Source organism: Castanea sativa, chromosome 10 (assembly GCF_040712315.1).
Source record: "Castanea sativa cultivar Marrone di Chiusa Pesio chromosome 10, ASM4071231v1".
In the NCBI taxonomy this organism is placed as follows: domain Eukaryota; kingdom Viridiplantae; phylum Streptophyta; class Magnoliopsida; order Fagales; family Fagaceae; genus Castanea; species Castanea sativa.
Genome location: NC_134022.1, coordinates 8780797 through 8799423, shown reverse-complemented (window position 1 = coordinate 8799423; position 18627 = coordinate 8780797). Strand labels below are relative to the sequence as shown.

The 18627-nt window shown below is 36.0% G+C and overlaps 2 protein-coding genes across 2 annotated transcripts; one reads left to right on the top strand and one right to left on the bottom strand.

Annotated features, from left to right (window-relative positions):
- The first annotated feature begins 687 nt into the window (after positions 1–687).
- Positions 688–3730, top strand: LOC142611974 (uncharacterized). Its single transcript, XM_075784117.1, has 5 exons — positions 688–1098; positions 1207–1267; positions 1415–1606; positions 1932–2325; positions 3145–3730. The coding sequence occupies exons 1-5, from the start codon at positions 688–690 to the stop codon at positions 3728–3730; spliced, it is 1644 nt and encodes a 547-aa protein (XP_075640232.1).
- An 8943-nt stretch (positions 3731–12673) lies between these two features.
- LOC142611973 (uncharacterized) lies at positions 12674–15778 on the bottom strand. Its single transcript, XM_075784116.1, is given in 5 exon segments — positions 12674–13027; positions 13029–13199; positions 13283–13353; positions 14481–14583; positions 15584–15778. Coding segments are annotated over 5 exon segments (894 nt in total).
- Between the last annotated feature and the right edge of the window lie 2849 nt (positions 15779–18627).

The window sequence follows — 18627 nt, the reverse complement described above, 5'->3', positions numbered from 1 at the left end:
CAATGTTCGGCTAGGTTTAATAACTATGATTAAGTCTTTGCTCAATTTTCTTGAAACTTTATGCTATTTACAGCTTGAACAATAGAAGCCTACCAACATAGGATAGATCGATCCATTGCACTCTTAGAAGATATTTTGGAAGAAATCTTATCGATCCACTGCACTCTAAACTACAACTTCATTCCACCATTGTTGAAGCTGTGTGATCTACATTCTAACATGGTATCAGAGCTGAGCTAATTTAGAGAATCTTCAATTTGGTATTCTCTGAGATTCTTAGCTCAATTACTCTATTTCTTTCTTTGCTTAGTGTTTTTCTGTGAATCAAGTAGAAATTCTCAATTGTATTTCTTTTGTTTTTGCATTGAGTTTTCAATTCTAAATCTTGATTTCTGTTTGCATACAATAGCAATTGAATTCTTGATTTAGGGTTTTCTTTCAGTAGTTTGATGATTATGCAATTGTATCATCAATTGCCAAGATCTTGGATTGGTTCTTGTTTTTAGGTTGATGAACAAGTTTCTAAGTTGATTCTTCATGATCAAGTAGTTTGGTTTTTGAAAAAAAATTCTTGATTGTTTTCTCATTGATCTGTGGTTGGGTTTGTGTATCTTGCTTTCAATTGTCTCTGTCCTTGATTGGATCTTGGCTTCAATTGCATCTATACTTGCTTGATTGCAATAGAACATGGCAAAGAGTACTTCTAGTGCCTCTGTACCAACACTTCAACCATGGGAGAATGCTTCTAGTCCTTATTATCTGTCTAGTAGTGATAACCTTGGGATGTCACTCGTGGTTCAACACCTTACTGAGGAAAACTACAGTACTTGGAGTAGAGCAGTTCTCATCTCTTTGGATGCTAAAACCAAGATAGGCTTTGTTGATGGTTCCATACCAAAACCACAATCAGTTGATCATCCATGCTATGCAGCTTGGTGCAAATGCAATAGTACAGTTTTGGCTTGGTTGTTCAATTCAATCTCTAAAGATTTACAGCCTAGTGTTGTATATTTCAAGACAGCTAGAGAAGTCTGGGTTGATTTGCAATATAGGTATTCTCAGGGCAATGGTCCTCAGATTTTTGAGCTAAGACAGGAGGTTTGTTCTCTTTCTCAAGATGCATTGACCATTAATGCCTATTACACCAAGTTTAAGGGGCTGTGGGATGAGCTTTCCAACTATAGGACCTGTTCTTGTGGTCATTAGGTAGAAGACTGCACCATGTCTTTCTTGATGGGTCTTAATGATACCTATGAAGCTATAAGGGGTCAGATCTTACTTATGGATCCAATTCCCACATTAAGCAAAATCTTTTCTCTTTTGCTTCAAGATGAGAAGTAAAGAAAAGTTGGGAAGAAGTTTAATGCTGAATCTTTAGCCTAAGCAGTTAAGAATGATGGATCTTTTGCTAAAGGTTTCACCAAAGGAAAGTCTGGTAGACCCCAATGCACTCATTGTGGACTTTTGGGTCATGTAGCTGACCAATGTTATAAGCTACATGGTTATCCACCTGGATACAAGTTTAAGAATAAAGGTCAACAAGGTGGAAGTCTTCCCTATGCCAAAAATGTTGCTATTACTGATACTTGTTTTGAGGAAGCAATTAGTCTCACTAAAGCATAATACCAGCAACTTCTTGGTTTGCTCAATTCTCAGAGTCACTTTGGTACTCAAGCACCACATGATTCTGCTACAAATGCTCATCAGATTGCCACTATCATCACTCAACCTTCTATGAATTTTTAAGGGCATGAGATGTCAGGTATCAAGTCTTTAACTATTTTCAAAAACTACCTTATCATTCATTAGAATATTCTGTTTTCTCTTCACAAATTGATACTTCACACCTTAGCTCCATTGATTGGATTCTTGACAGTGGAGCTACTGATCATATAGTACATTCAATTCATTATTTACTTCCATTACTTCAGTTGTCCAAATTTCTGTTAGACTTCCCAATGGGGATATGGCTAAGGTTACTCATATTGGCACTGTCAAATTGACTTCTACTTTGATTCTAGAGAATGTACTTTGTATTCCTTCCTTTTCTTTCAATCTTGTTTCTATCAGCAAACTAACCCAATCTCCATCTTGTTGTTGCATTTTTCTTTCACATTATTGTTTCATTCAAGACCTATTGCCTTGGGGGATGATTGGGTTGGGTAAGAAGCAAGGAGGTCTCTACACACTGCAGTTTGCATCTACAAGTTTGCCTAGATCTGTTTCAGATGTTCTTTCCAAGCTTTCTTCTCTTAGTTTTGTGAATTCTGTTGCTTCTTGTAATACTAATTCAGTTCTGAATAATACTAGTCTTTTGCATAGTAGGTTAGGACATCCTTCTATTCAAAGAATGTCTTTGTTACAATCTATTGTACCTGGTATTGTTTCATGCAATAAAAATAAAGCTTTTGATTGTACTGTCTGTCCTCTTGCTAAACAAAAGAGATTGCCTTTTGATTGTTCTAATTACATCTCAAATTCTAGTTTTGATTTAATTCATGTTGACATTTGGGGACGTTATTGCACTTCTTCCTTAAATGGTTTAAGATATTTTTTGTCAATTGTGGATGACTTTAGTAGATGTACCTAGGTCTTCTTGATGTCTCACAAGTCTGATGCTTCTGGTTTACTTCAATCCTTTTACAATATGGTTGTTAATCAATTCCATACCAGCATCAAGGTAATTAGGACTAATAATGGACTAGAATTTGTTTTACCTTCCTTTTATGCATCTAAGGGCATCCTTCACCAGTTATCTTTTGTTGAAACTCCTCAACAAAACTCCATTGTTGAAAGGAAGCATCAACATCTTTTAAGTGTGGCTAGGGCTTTAAGATTTCAGGCCAATTTACCTCTTAAATTTTGGGGGGGGGGGGGGGGTTGTGTTCTTACTGCTACTTACCTAATTAACAAAATCCCTAGTCCTTTGTTAAATGATCTTACACCTTATGAAAAATTTCTTGGTCATTTCCCTGTCCATTCACACCTAAAAGTGTTTGGGTGCCTGTGCTATACTTCTACTTTGTCTAGGAATAGAACTAAGGTTGATTTTAGGGCTAAGGCTTGTATTTTTCTTGGTTATCCACATGGTATTAAAGGGTATAAATTGTATGATTTGAATTCTAAGACCTGTTTTCTGTCTAGGGATGTTGTTTTCAAAGAAAACATTTTTCCTTTCAAATCTTGGATTTCCATTTTTGTTAACTCCACTCCAGTGAATCATTCCATGTTTCCACCTCAGTCCTGTGTTCCAGATCCACCTCAAACCAATGTTTATGCAAAATTGTCTCCACCTTTCACTCTATCGGATACAACTATTTTACTTGATGAATTTCCTGATCTTGTTCATCCTGATGCTAATTCTAATATGACTCGTATGTTCAGTGATCCTATTCACTCTGATCCTATCCAATCTGAGTCCTTATCTCTTCCTGTTTCTGATGTTGTTCCTATTAGAAAATCCTCTCGGGTGCACAAGCCACCCACTTATTTTAAAGACTATCATTGCAATCTTGTTACTGCACCAATGTTGGCCTTAGCTCCACTCTCTCCATCAGATGATTCCTTTGCATCTAGTCCAGGTATTCTCTATCTTCTTTTCTCTTGTCTTTCCTATGAAAAACTTTCTACTAAGCATCAAGCTTTTTCCATTGCTCTTACAATTCATAAACAACCTAATACCTATGCTCAATCTCTTTTAGATCCTAGATGGAAAGGTGCTATAAGATGAAATTGATGCATTGCAAGCAAATCACACTTGGATTATGACACCTCTTCCTCTTGGCAATGTCCCAATTGGCTGCAAGTGGGTTTTCGAAATCAAACTGAAACCAGATGTGTCTGTTGAGAGATATAAGGCCAGATTGGTGGCCAAAGGGTACACCCAAACTGAGGGAATTGACTTTTATGAAACTTTCTCACTTGTTATGAAGTTCACTACTGTTAGGACCCTTCTTGCTTTGGCTGCTGTTCAAGGCTGGCATCTCACTCAATTAGATGTGAACAATGCCTTCTTACATGGGGACTTAAATGAGGAGGTCTACATGGTTCCTCCTCCTGGTTTTGGCAACAAGGGGGAGGAGTGCAAGCTTACAAAGTCCTTATATGGACTCAAGCAGGCTAATAGGCAATGGTTTGCCAAACTCTCATCCACTATCATTGAGCATGGGTTTATTCAATCCAAATCAGACTACTCAGTGTTCACTAGAGTCAAAAAAGTTTTTGTCATCATTCTTTTAGTCTATGTTGATGACATTTTGATTGCTAGTAATAATGTGGATGTTGTGAATGAGTTCAAACCGTTTCTAAATAACAAGTTTAAGTTGAAGGACCTTAGCACTTTAAAATACTTCTTGGGATTGGAAGTAACTAGAACCACTGAAGGCTTGTCTTTGTGTCAAAGAAGGTTCATCTTAGACCTGCTCTCAGATACAAGTATGCTGGCCTGCAAACCCTCAAATGTTCCCGTGGACCAATTTGTCAAATTGAGTAGTACAAATGGAGATGATGTTGCAGATGCTGCTCTGTATAGGAGAATGGCAGGGAAACTCCTGTATTTGACATTAACAAGGCTTGATATCAGCTATGCTGTCCACAAGCTCAGTCAATTTACGAAAGCACCTAAGATGTCTCATCTTCAAGCAGTTTACAAGGTGCTCAAATACTTAAAGAAAACACCTGTACAATCTGAGCTACAGTTGAAGAGTGTAGGGAAATAACACGAAATTCTCAAACCTGTGAGAAACAAAAATAGAGAAAACACACGACAAAATAAAATTAATTACACGCACAAGATAGTATTTACGTGGTTCGGCAATTTGCCTACGTCCACGGTGTTGCAGGGAATTCATTATTATCAGGGAAAAATACAGAGTGTGGCAGTACAATTTTTTCTCTCTCTCAAAAATACATCGAGAAACCTTAGTCACCAAAAAAAATGGTTTCTATATCCTGTGCACAGGATTCACAATGGGCTACAAAATGAGCCAAAATATTTTCCCGGGGGCCGCTCATGGACAAGCCTTAGAAAATCTCCCATTAAAAACCACGCAACATCATTTCGAGTTAGGTCGGATCGTCATCCAGATCAAACACAACTAGGCTCCACAAAGCCCAACAAAGAGCTATTATGATGTAGATTGGGCTACCTGTGTGGATACTAGAAGGTCCATTTCTGGATTCTATGTGTTCTTGGGAGACTCCTTAATTTCCTAGAAGTGCAAGAAGTTACAAGTGGTTTTAAGGTCTTCTGCAAAATTTGAATATAGGGTTATGGCTATTGTGAACAGTGAGATAGTATGGTTAATTGCTTTACTCAAAATCTTTGGTCACACACACAAACATCCAGTTTCTCTATATTGTGATAGTAAAGCTACATTGCTGCCAGCCCAGTGTTTCATGAAAGGACCAAACATATTGAACTTGATTGTCACTTTATAAGGGAAAAGATAGAAGCTGGAGTAATCAAGACTTTTCATGTGCCCACAAGGCATTAGTTAGCAAATTTGTTCACAAAGCCCCTCAGCCAAAAGTAATTTATATTTCTCTTGTCCAAGATGAACTTGATTAACATCTACAGTTCCTCTTGAGGGGGAGTGTTAGAGTCTGTATCTGTATATCTATGTATGTGACTATGCTACAGGTCATTTATGTACATATTAGGATTAGCAAGGATAAGCTACAAGTAGTTTAGCTAGTTAGTTAGTTGTTGAATACAGCTGTCAAGTTGTTAGGTTAGTTACAGTTTTTCTGCCCAAGTCTATGTATATAGAAGGGGCTGAGCTATATTACTGTATATACCTTTTCATTCAATACAAAAATAATGCATTCAATCTCTCTCTCTCTCTCACTCTAAACTACAACTTCATTCCACCATTGTTGAAGTTGTGTGATTTGTATTCTAACAAAAACTAACTGAATGGTATAAGTTGAAGCACTATGAACAGAAAAACACAATTAGGAAAGTTTAAGCCTTTGACATTATAGATAAAAAACTAAGTTATGTTTAAAGTTTAATCAGATGCTGGATAAAGCTTAGAAAATACCTCTGTACCATTGATAAGCAGTTACTGTGATAGACTGATAGTGGATCACCCTGGAGTAGACCTTTCCTGCCATTAAAATAGGCTTCCAAACTGCCATTAATAGGTACTTTTTTTTTTTTTTTGAAAACTAATACAAAGCTTGACCCTATTTTTGAATCTGTAAAGGCATACCAATAGTCTCTAAAGTATAGAAAATAAATGGAATCATACGTCCTAGTAGTAGACCTCGCAGAAGACCCTTCTCTATGACAATTCTTCACAAGCTCCTGACCAAGCATTGCACGTTCAGTTACTCATGAAAGCTGTTTGAGTAGGACTAATGAAATCATTAAAGTGAGAGACTATACGCATAAGGTTCTAGATATGCAAGATGGTGTTACAAGAAGATATTGGTTAGACCTTTTGTTTAACCAACATGTTGGGTTCAAGGGCGATGGTTGTGGGCCTTGTGGCACCATCTCCAAACAAGAAATTCTAGGCCATTTGTTTCAGGAGTTATGCATTTCCTGTGGATACCGATACATAAGTACGCCGAAGTTCTCTCTGCTTTTCGATATGGACATTATGGCCAAAACGGAGCCATGGTTTCATTTTTAAGGGAGTCAAATTAAAACTATGATGATTAAAAATAAAAAATAAAAACCTTTTTGCATATTATATATTTTGTTATATATAAAAATATTTTATAAGAATGACAAAGTTTGGCTATGAACTTGGTTGTAGTCGTTGACAATAACTCCCACTAAAGAAATCAATATAGCTACATATATTTTGAAAATCTAACCATTGGAGTGCATGATCTTTATGTCCTTAATAGGTATGTCAATTTTTGTGCCAATTAGATGTTATATACTATTCGATCCATAAATTTATATTTTATGCATAATTTTAGACTATAAAAATTTGAAATTTAAACATTTAATTAATGATATAGCTATTGATATTTGATCTTTTAGAAATTTTACAAATATGAAGAGTATAAGAAGAAAATGTAATCTTATGGTGATTTGTCAAAATTTACATCTAATAAAAATATATTGAGTGAAATTGTAACCATTGTCAATAATCAAATTTGGAGTTAAACTTTGTCCTTTACAAAAATTTGAGATACAAATAAATGTATTTTCTAATTCTGTAAGTGTAAATCAAACTGGACAATTGTGTGCTGAGATTAACTAAAAGATTTTCTCAAAAAAAAAAAAAAGATTAACTAAAAGATGAGTAAAAAAGAAACTCATTCATTTTCTAATTCATTTTGTTGTGAAGCATGTAACTTAATTATTTTCACAAGTGGAAGTATGTGGTTGTTGGAAAAAGCAGGGAGGCAAAGAAGCTCATTATTCGTAATTTTTTTTATAAGATTTAAATGAACCTTAGACTTATCACATGGAGAGTGGCTTGATGGTAGGAGTTCTTGCCTCAGCACTCAGAGAAGAGCGGTACAAGCGATAGTCCTAATAAGACCCGTGTGGTACACGTAGTATTACCCATTACCGTCACGTGACGTGGAGTTGATGAGCCCACACCGAAGACATATTTTTTCATTCAAGAAAAAAAGAACCCTAGACTTCAAAATTTTAAATGGGTTTGGGTTAGCACCCCTAGGTATTGAAAGAGATATAAATATTGGACCTTGCTAAGTTACATATCTGTAGATACGGATACCTTCATTTGCAATCATAGGAAAATTTTAAAGGGCCAAAATGGTCATTTTATGCATCCAAGGCTAAAAATCTTCATTTACATGTGCGTAAATTTAATCTAGAGTAAAAATTCTTATCATAATGGGTCATTATGGAATTCAATGACAAAGTGGTCATAAAATCATAAGTTTTGACCACGTCACAAAAAATATGATTTTCAATGGTTAAAATGATTTTAAAGTGAGCTTAAATGTGTGGAATTAAAATTGATTGATTTTGATTGGTTCTTAAGAGGAGTAATGGCCAAGAGCCTCGTAGCTTAAATGGTTGACACTTTTTAGTGTTTCCAATAAAGAAATCTAATGTTTAAATTCCCTAATTCCCAAACATTGTAATACACACACACACACACACATATACACACACACATAATGAGGAATAATGAAAGTCAAATAAAATCTTAGTTTTCTCTCAAAGTGTTTGGGCTGGGGGTGGAAAAGTGGATGGATAAGAAATTTACTCTTATGCCCCTATTAAATAATTTTTTTTTAAAAAGCAACAAATTAGCAATAAAAAAGAAAGATGAACCAAAAATTAAACCCAAAATAGATGGAAAAAAGGGATGAGAATTACCAGGAAAAGGAAAAAACTAAAGAAGAAAACCAAAGAAAAAAGAAAAAAGAAAAAAGAAGGAGAAGAAGACGAAGAAGAAAAAGAAAAATCTAGAGAGAGAGAGAGAGAGAGAGAGAGAAGAAGAAGAAGAAGAAAGAAGAAGAAGAAGAAAACGACAAAATCTATGTGAACATTGCATATGGGCTTTTCGGTCTACACGGGCAAGAACTTTTGTATAGTGTTCTCTCTAGCTTTCTCCCTGATTTGGGAAGAAAACATTTTTCTGGGCACATGAAGAAAATACTCAAGCCCCACTAATTTTCTCTTCTAAAATCACTCTAATCAAACATTCGAAAAATTATTTTCTCTTTTTTTTTTCTCCCCTTTTTTATCCCCCAAAATCACCCCAACCAAATGGGGCCTTAATTGTGAAATTTCTTATGATAAAAATTATCTATTCATTTTTCAAAAATAGTAATTAGATTTATAATTTGGAAGGGCCAATCCAATTGGAATCATTTCATTCAAAGAAGAGTCCATTTTGATTTTTTTTTTTTTTAAAGGACTTATCCTTTAAATAGTAAAAAAAAAAAATTAGAATAAATTCGTATTGGGTACAAAAAAAAAAAAAAAATTTGGAAAACTAGGATTGAAGTGTTGATTAACACTTTGACCAAGCATCGGAGTACCAACTAGGCCCTTCTTTTTCTTGAACAGCAATTTGAGAAGTCAAATCAGCATTTTGATTTCACACCTCCAAAAGGGGAGCATGGGCTAGAGGCAAAGATTTGTTAAGTCTAGCCCATAAAAGGAATAGTTTAAGAATTCCTAATTTAAATTAATTAATTATTTGAGTTTTCTTTGTATAGAAGAATACTTTATTTCTGGTCAAAAGAAAGGTTTTCCTTGTCCAAATTACAGTAGAAAAAAAGTAGCATAAATTACCACTTCAAGCAGCTTAATTCCCTTAAAACCCAACCCCAAATTGACCAATTATGCACACATTCGCTCCAGCTTGCAATTGGTCTAGACCTCGCAATTGCACCCAAATTGCTCACCAAATCTATAACCCAAAAACCAGAAAAAGGGTTAGCAATCTAAAATTACATTCAATACTATGATGTTTAATGACCAACGATAATAAACACCCTGATGTTTAATGTTTTGTGAAGGACCAAGCACAATTAAACAGATATAACAGTCAACTCAAGCCACTGACATCAAAGGTATAATAGATTTCAAAATCAGTTCCAGTTGGGCTTCACTTCAGACTGGCGAGTCTTTGATTTAGCTGCCATAATCAAACGTATATGACCACGATGTTTGATCGAACAGTCAAGTGAATTTGTATTCCAAATCTGCAGTGTCACATTAATTGGCTACGATTACAAGAGATATTTCAGTGTTTCAGGCTGTGGGACTGCGTAATTTGTACGAGTGATGGTTCCTGAGAGCAAAGTGATGCTTTTAACCTCTAAATGTTTAATGACCAAATATAATAAACACCGTGATGTTTAAACTCCTTGAAAATGACCAAAGATAATAAACACCGTGATGTTTAATGTTTTGTGAAAGACCAAACACAATTAATAAATTAATATAGCGAAATTTCGGCGTGAAAGACCAAACACAATTAATATAGTGACGTTTCAAGATGACCAAGTTCAAACTTTGAAGGCACGTCACTAGCCCGCTGCTGTACTACCAACTATAGTCATATCAAAATCCTTCAACGAACCACATGCACCAACAGACGGGGCTGTTCAATCAAGTCATGTTCGCAATTCTGCACGCGTTGCTTAACAGCTTGACACTGTTTCACACCCACACTCACGTGAATACACAGTTGTGCAATTGGATGCACAAATGTCCCATTTACATCTAAAGTTATGAATATCGCCCACCTTTTATGTGACATTAGGAACAATTAAAATCATCTTCATATAGTGTTTTTCCAGCCTGTATTGACATGACAAGCCCTATTAACTGAAATTGTAATGCTTGGACCATGAAATGAGGTTATAAATGCACCACAATAATGACCTTCTTTCTACCCCACTAACTTCGTAGATTGACTAAGCTATGAGTCGCAACGCCTCAACATCAAATCGTACAATGCAAAACAAGTTTGGATCTACTTCAACAAATGGATCATCACAAGTTCCAATAGATTAATAACTACAGACATACACAGACCATTATGGAGAAAAATGGGTTAGAAAGAAAAGAAATTTCATTAATATGCCAATATACACATACGAGAGTCTTGGAAGCGTTGGACACATCATGGTCGGCAAATTTACAAAACTAAGTACAGATACAGCTGCAATAGAGTTCACCATAGCAAAACCACCATGGTCAACCCTATACGAGAAGATGTGTGAGTTGGAGGTGTATTGTCGATGGCACGAGTTACGAGTTCCTAAGGCACGCTTAGCCGAGTTACCTAGAGATGAACCTGCCAACATACTTGCTCGTCTTGAACAAGAGAACAATCAAATGCAAATGTGACTAGACCATTTTCACGTAATCCAAAAAGCTAGGAAGCATCTAAAGGAGAAGGCGCAAGAGCGAGCTATGAAGTCTATTAATGAAATTACTGCATTAGATGATGAAAGAGATATTTCAGATTTCTCAAATTCAAGCAATGATGATTTTCAAAAATTTCTACCTATGAACATTAGACATTGTTGTTAATGTCTACACATTCTGTGCAATTCAGAATGTTGTTGTTAATGTCTGACAAATGATGATTATGTACGTTCAACTTTTGCAACTCTAAAGATTAACTGTTCATTAGTTTTGGCTAAGTTTATATGAAATCAGTTTCTCATTTTTTCCCTGCTGTTCTTTGTTGCTACATATGATTCAAAAACTTTGGTTGGAGTTTTTCCTCTACTTTGTAATGTAGGAAAAACCTTAGGAAGTGAAATGCCTCCAATTAGATATGTTGATATTTCCAATATTCTGTCTGTGTAATTTGAAATGTTACACACATAACACTCATCACCAAAATTAGATTTATTACATATTACTTGTAGGAAAATTTAATAGATTCAATACATACAGACTCATCCAAACCACACAAACCAACCACACATATGATTCAATAATACTAAGTTACATATATGAGTTGTTTGAGTCGCTGTATCATATACCCGTATCCATGTATCTTAGTTCTGCTAATGTACTACTTTATATAGATACATTACATACAGACTCATCCAAACCAGACTAACCACTCATTCACTGAAAATCCATATGGCTCACACAACAAACTGTCACAACGATATTTGGTTTACTTAGAAATAGGATTAAAGCTTGATCAGCCTCTAAAATGTTTCATGTTTTGGTTAATGGTTTGCTTTAGCATTGCTCCAAAGCTCCCTAATGTTGCAATTGTGATGATCTGAAGCCATTGATGTAAACCTTGGAAGCATAGTTTTCTTCATGTAATTTTGCATTAATGTTGAGAAAATGTAACTCAAATTTGTACCCGCAAAGACTCTCTGAAAAGTTGTAAGGGAATATGGGGATAAACTCTCCAGTGTTGCTACACTCACTACTTGTAATGGTAGCATTTGGCAAATGAGGTTGGAGAAGGCTAACACAGTTTGGCACTGTTCAGCCAAGTCATGTTCGCAGTTCTACATGTGTTGCTCAATAGCTCGGCACTGTTGAACCCTATCCAGTCATATCATCCACGCTTATGTGAATACACAGATATGCAACCTTTTGCAATGCACTGTTTTCAAGGATGTAGAGGATCCCTCAAAAGTTTAAGCAAAATTTTGGGGGTGAGCTGTCCACCATTGCTACACTGATATTCGCAGTTCTACATGTGCTGCTCAGCAGCTTGGCACTATTGAACCCTGACCACAAGTACCCATCCACACTCATGTGAATACACAGATATGCAACCCTTTGCAATGCACCGTTTTCGAGGAGGCAAAGTATCCCTGAAAAGTTTATGCATCAATTTTGGGAGTGGGCTATCTACCATTGCTACACTGATGTTTGCAGTACTGCATGTGCTGCTCAAAAACTTCGCACTGTCTAGTCATATCACCTACACGCACATCAATACATAGATATGCATCCTTTTGCAATGCATCATTTTCAAGGATGCAGAGCATCCTTGAAAAGTTTATGATACGAGTTAAGTTAATAATGTTAGTAGTGTTAGTGTTCGATATGCAATGCATGCATATTGGTGGCATCGTGTAAAAATATTTAAGTTTTCTGTGTTATGTCGTAGGTGCAGCCGCCACAGCCAACATACAACTCACTCCGGCAGAATGTAACAATGTCATCAACTACAAGGATTACTTGTCTGAATGAATTCATTAAAGCATATATGTTTCAAGGCCATATTTAGGAGAACATCATGATCACATTATGTCTAAAGGCTCTTATATGGTGCCACGAGATACCCATGAAAGAAGGATTTTTAGGCTTGAACTTTTTGGCTCCTTGGATTACTCTCTCTCTTCCTTTGGACATGCTAGAAAATTTTTTCCTTACAAACTTTTCTCTGACTTCATGTTTTGTGGGCAAATCATCTAAGGGAGATATGTTTGTATCATCTTCATCTAAGTCTATTATTCCTACCTGATGATCTTCCAATTTACAGTTCTTGCTGGGTGGATATTGAATCTTAGTGACAGTCTTATCAAGTATAAGGACATGGAAGCTTGAATTTCCTTCTTATCTAAAGACTAAAAAAAAAATCATAACAAATAGAATGGTATTCAATGAAATCCTGCCAACCATTACAAAACCAAATGTTGTTATCAGCTTTCTTCAATCCCACTTGCCAAATACTACCATAAGGAGCAGTGAGTGTAGCTACGGTGGATAGCTCATCTCCAAATTCCATCACAAATTTTTCAGGGATCCTCTGCAGCCACCAAATAAAGTTACATTTTTGTAATTGTGATGTAAAATGGTATAGTACTATATAACTAGTGGAGGGTACATTACTAGTTTCATGTGTTGCATAGCAGAGGGGAGTATAATCTTGAAGAATTGAGAGGGTCTCCTGGCTATTACTTCTAACCGGTAGACACGAATGATGGGAAGAGCATTTTAACTAGCATCCTTGAAAATGACCAAGGATAATAAACACCATGATGTGTAAAAGTCAGTTCCAGTTGGGCTTTTGATCAATAGGGGCAAAAGCCTAGAATCTCCGAAGATTCTAGGCTTTTGCCCCTATTGAGAAAAATATTTGGCAATATCATCCACGCTCACATGAATACACAGATATGCAACCCTTTGCAATGCACTGTTTTCAAGGATGTAAAGGATCCCTCAAAAGTTTAAGTAAAATTTTGGGGGTGAGCTGTCCACCATTGTTACACTAATGTTCGCAGTTCTGCATGTGATGCTCAACACTGTTGAACCCTGACCACAAGTACCCATCCACACTCACATGAATACACAGATGTGCAACCCTTTGCAATGCACCATTTTCGAGGAGGCAGAGCATCCCTAAAAAGTTTATGAATCAATTTTGGGAGTGAGTTGTCCATCATTGCTACACAGATGTTCGCAGTGCTGCTCAACAGCTTCGCATTGTTGAACCCTGTCTAGTCATATCACCTACACACACGTCAATACACAAATATGCATCCTTTTGCAATGCACCGTTTTCAAGGATGCAGAGCATCCCTGAAAAGCTTATGATACATTTAACATAACTCGGCACTGTCTCGTCAAGTCATGTCTGATGAAGCACAGGAATGCTGAATAGTCTTCACGTGAATAAATACGCAATCTCTTTTGCAGTACACATCACTAGCCCACTGCTGTAGCACAAGCGGCAGCCATATCAAACAGCTACCTCAGTGAACCACATGTACCAACAGACGCCACTATTCAGCCAAGTCATATTCGCAATTCTGCATGTGCTGCTCAACAGCTCGCCACTGCAGAATACACTGTCGAGTCATATCATCTTTATCACATGAATACTTACCCTTACATGTAGTCACATCCATGTGAATACTTGCCCTTGCAAAAATCCTATATAAAGTCCCATTTACATCTACCCTTGCAAAACATCTACACATACCGGTCTGAAGTCACATTTTCCAATGTCAGTGCGCAATTGGATACTACCTCATTTTCTAGATAACTATAGGAGGGAGAGAGATTTCGACAAAAGGGAAAACTATGCCGGACTGCGGCGGGAATGGAAGTTCCGCGTGAACGAGTCCAACGTTCTGCACAATGATCTCATGCGACTCAGAGTGCCTCTTGTCGACCGTATCTCGCTCACACTGCCACGGCGAAACATGCACCAATATGAGCGTGCAGTGACTAAAATAAAAAAAGAAGAACAATCTTATGATACTCCATAGGCGCAAGTATCACATGTTACAACTTGCGGAAGAGCTAGCCTCCGCAACCAACAGGTAACTCACTCCGGCAGAACGTAACAATGTCCTCAACCACGAGGACTACCTGTCAGAATGAATGCCTATGTGGTGTGTGTCTTATGTCTACGGGTTAGGTTAATAATGTTAGTAGTGTTAGTGTTTGATATGCAATGCATGCATATTGGTGGCATCGTGTAAGAATATTTAAGTTTTTTGTGTTATGTCGTAGGTGCAGCTGCTGCAACCAACATGCAACTCACTCCGGCAAAACGTAACAATATCCTCAACTACGAGAATCACCTGTCAAAATGAATGCCTATGTGGTGTGTGTGTTATGTCTAGGGTTAAGTTAATAATGTTAGTAGCATTAGTGTTCAATATGCGATGCATGTATATTGGTGGCATCATGTAAGTTATTTTAAGTTTTTTGTGTTATGTAATAGGTGCTTATTGAAAAACATAATGCGTGGGAAAATTTAACTTTTATGCGTTATGTGGGAATAATCTAGATTACGAATAACGTACATGCTCCTCACAATCAATAATAAGGTTTACATAGTACAAATGCAACAACAGTGACACATACATATAAAACATAGTTAAGCAAAATAGTTCTCCAATAAAGTCCAATTACACCACGACACGATTACTCTTCATCTGACATCTCTACGTCTAACTAATAAATGAGATCAGCAAGAAGTGATTGCATGTATTATGCGTGCTCGTACAACTTACACTCCATTGACTGTCGAATCTCGACTTGGATTCGATATCAATTAAGACGTATCTTCATTCGATTATTTTCTTCTCTTATGCGGTTCAATGCTTTACGAAGTTTGTCGATCGTGTCTCTTGGCATCTACGATGCGAGTCGCCGAGGCATTAACAACTTATAACCAACCAACTCATCATAAAACATTTCCTGTTCACGTAGTAACCAAGCCCACTCTTGTCTCATGGTATTGTGAATGTAAGCACTATTTCGTAGATTCGGATTGATTGGATAGCCGGACTCATCTTCCAATACCCAGCAACGACCCATAACAATGAACACATCGCAAGGCCTATAGATTTGTGGGTTGTTAGAACTAGACATTGACGCTGAATACAATAACATCAAATGATCAAGTTAACAGTGTGCATCAACTGTTGGTAAATAATGTAATTCTGCATAAGATGGTACACGACAAAGACATTCATAAATTTGTGTACTATTACATGCTAAAAATGAAATACTAACACTCACATTTGACCATAAACATTAGACGTTGTTGTGAACGTCTACACGTTGTGTGCAATACAAAATGTTGTTATTAATGTTTGACCAATGATGATTATGTACACGCCTCTATATGATTGTGACCAATGATGATTATGTGCAATACAAATTGTTGCTATGGTAAAGATTTCATTCTCTTGTGATTAAAATTTACTACAACAAACAACCAAAATCACACCAATGTACTCACTTCACACTCATTCAACCAAAAAAAATAAAAATTCAGTACAATATTAAATGAAAATACTATTGCCATAAAATTCTGGTGTAAGTTTTTTACCTAAGGTGATACAAATTTCAGTTGAGTCCGGAAGCAGCTGTGGATTTGTGGAGCAAAGTGGAATTCAGTTCAGACAGAAAGCAAGACACTCTAAATGAGAGGAGAAGTGAAGCTATCATACGAGAATAACTCGATTTTGGGGAGTGCAAGTTTGCTTTATAACTCGACATTAGAGTAATCGAGTTATATTAAAACTTTGACAAGCTACGCCTTACACCAAAACAGTTTGAAACAGCTATAACACAAGCATAACTCGATATCTATATGGTCGGTTATATAACTCGATTTTATGATAATCGAGTTATTCAAGGATTAAAAAAAGAGAATACCACGCTGGCTGGCCCAGCACGGCACAAAGCTCAGGCTAACTCGATTATACAAGGATCGAGTTCTTCACAAAACTCACTTTTGCCATTATCGAGTTACAAAAGATGGGCATTTCCTTAATTAGTTTGAGAAAGATAGTAAAACGCTGGTTTTTTCGAACGAAAAGGGCATTTGCCCATTTTGGCCTGGTAAATTATATTCCTTGTCTTACTAAGAAAAGTGTTCATTGTCTATCAAGAAGACAAATGTGTTCATTATCCATTAAAGAATATGCATTGAAGCCTTATATAGACGTGTACAACACAAGGAGTAACTCTGTTTTTTGGAAGAGTTAGAGAACAATGATTTGTCTAGTGAGAGAGACCAAGCCTTGTTTGGTGTGTTAATGAGATCAGGGCACCTTTGGGTGTCTTACATTAAATGATTAAATTCTTAATTTCCTAATAACTTAAACTCTTTAGATAATTGATAATTTATCATGGTATTAGAGTAAGATATCAAGTGAAAGGAGAATACTAGATTAAATAATTAAATTCATACAATAGATAATTTATCAGAATGCATTGGGGTTTTGTGTTAATTTTTTTTTTTTTTTGTGAGATTTTTTTTTTGGAGGATTTGTTTGTGAGAATTAGTGAGACTTGTGAGTGTGGTTGTAATAAGTGTTATTAGTTATTAGTGGATTTTGGTTAGTGGTACCCATGGATATAAGCAGCAAATAGAATTCTGTCTACTATTTTCACTTGAATCTCAACAATACAGAAATTGACGACATTCTACGAACCATATCCTTTAATTCCTTATTCTTGGAGAGTTATCGGGCCACTTACATTTCATACAGGTTGCAATATCTGAGAACTTTGGTTGTTAGAATATCTGAAGTTCTTTGTTGTCTGAGTGATTTGTAGGCTATCTATCGGGGAAGCTAGACAAATGGTTTATGGGAAATTTGATAAACATTTCTTGAATGCAAACATTGTCATGGAAAATTTGATGTTGATAGGGTTAAAACTCATCTATGTGGTGTCAAATTGTGATTTAGATTCGTATAGCATTTAAAGAGCGTTGATTGGCCAAGTAATTGACCAAATGGTGTGTGTCTATATATATTAGAGAAATTGTAGAAGTCACATTTTAATATTACTAAGTCATTGTGACGTATGAATGATGTGATACTCTTCTTTAACAAGTTTCATAATTCTTTTTTTTTTTTTTGGCTGAATGAAAAACATGTGAAATTTTGGGAGCAAGTTCCTTTTTCCCATGATGAGTTAAATTCCTACGTTAGATGGTCTCACTAACCCCATTTCTAAGGCATTCCTCACAACTCAAACTCAAGCACTAAGGCGAGATCGACGAGGTGTTTGACCACTAAACTCCCACCCTGAGGTTATAATTATTAATTTGCAGTTCCACTCTTGATTTGTAAATTAAAAGGAATGGCCAAAGTGAAACTTTTGCTATGTTTGTTTTAACATTAATATTTTTTAGAAAATGAATAATTTTTCTAGAAAATTATCTCATTTTTCAATGTTTGGTAGTGACATTAAAATGAGTTGGAAAACTATTTATTGAGTTTCTTTATTTAGCTTGGTGTGAGATAGTATTATTTTATACAAAATTTTAACCGAACACAACTTTATTTCATGCTAAGCTAAATACAGAAAATTAAGAAATAATTTTCCTTTGATTCAATTTTTTTTCATGATAATACCAACTACAAAAAACACATAAAATTATCTTTACATAAGATTTTTCATCAAAACAAACAATTTTTTTTTTTAATTAATCCATGGCAGTACATAGAGCACTTGTGCTGATAAAGCATACAAAACAATCGCTAGACTAGTAGTAACTAATATACAGCCGGATGCCCGGTATCGATAGCCTGATTACTGAAACCTCAATTTGATTGAATCACTTGGCTGGTTAGCCATGTCCCAAACTTTTACGTAGGCCCTACGCATGGCCCTCCATTGCTGACAATCCTTCGGTAACATAAAACAACAAGATCATCTATCATTTTAATAATTCCATGTGTACACGATTTTTTTTTTTT

Bases quoted from the DNA above. Each gene is read 5' to 3' on its own strand.
- LOC142611974 (XM_075784117.1), top strand. From the start codon at position 688: ATGGCAAAGAGTACTTCTAGTGCCTCTGTACCAACACTTCAACCATGG. The intron at 1,607-1,931 runs GTCTCACTAAAG...CCATTACTTCAG, and splicing joins TTGTTTTGAGGAAGCAATTA to TTGTCCAAATTTCTGTTAGA. The intron at 2,326-3,144 runs GTTAGGACATCC...TTTTCTGTCTAG, and splicing joins ACTAGTCTTTTGCATAGTAG to GGATGTTGTTTTCAAAGAAA.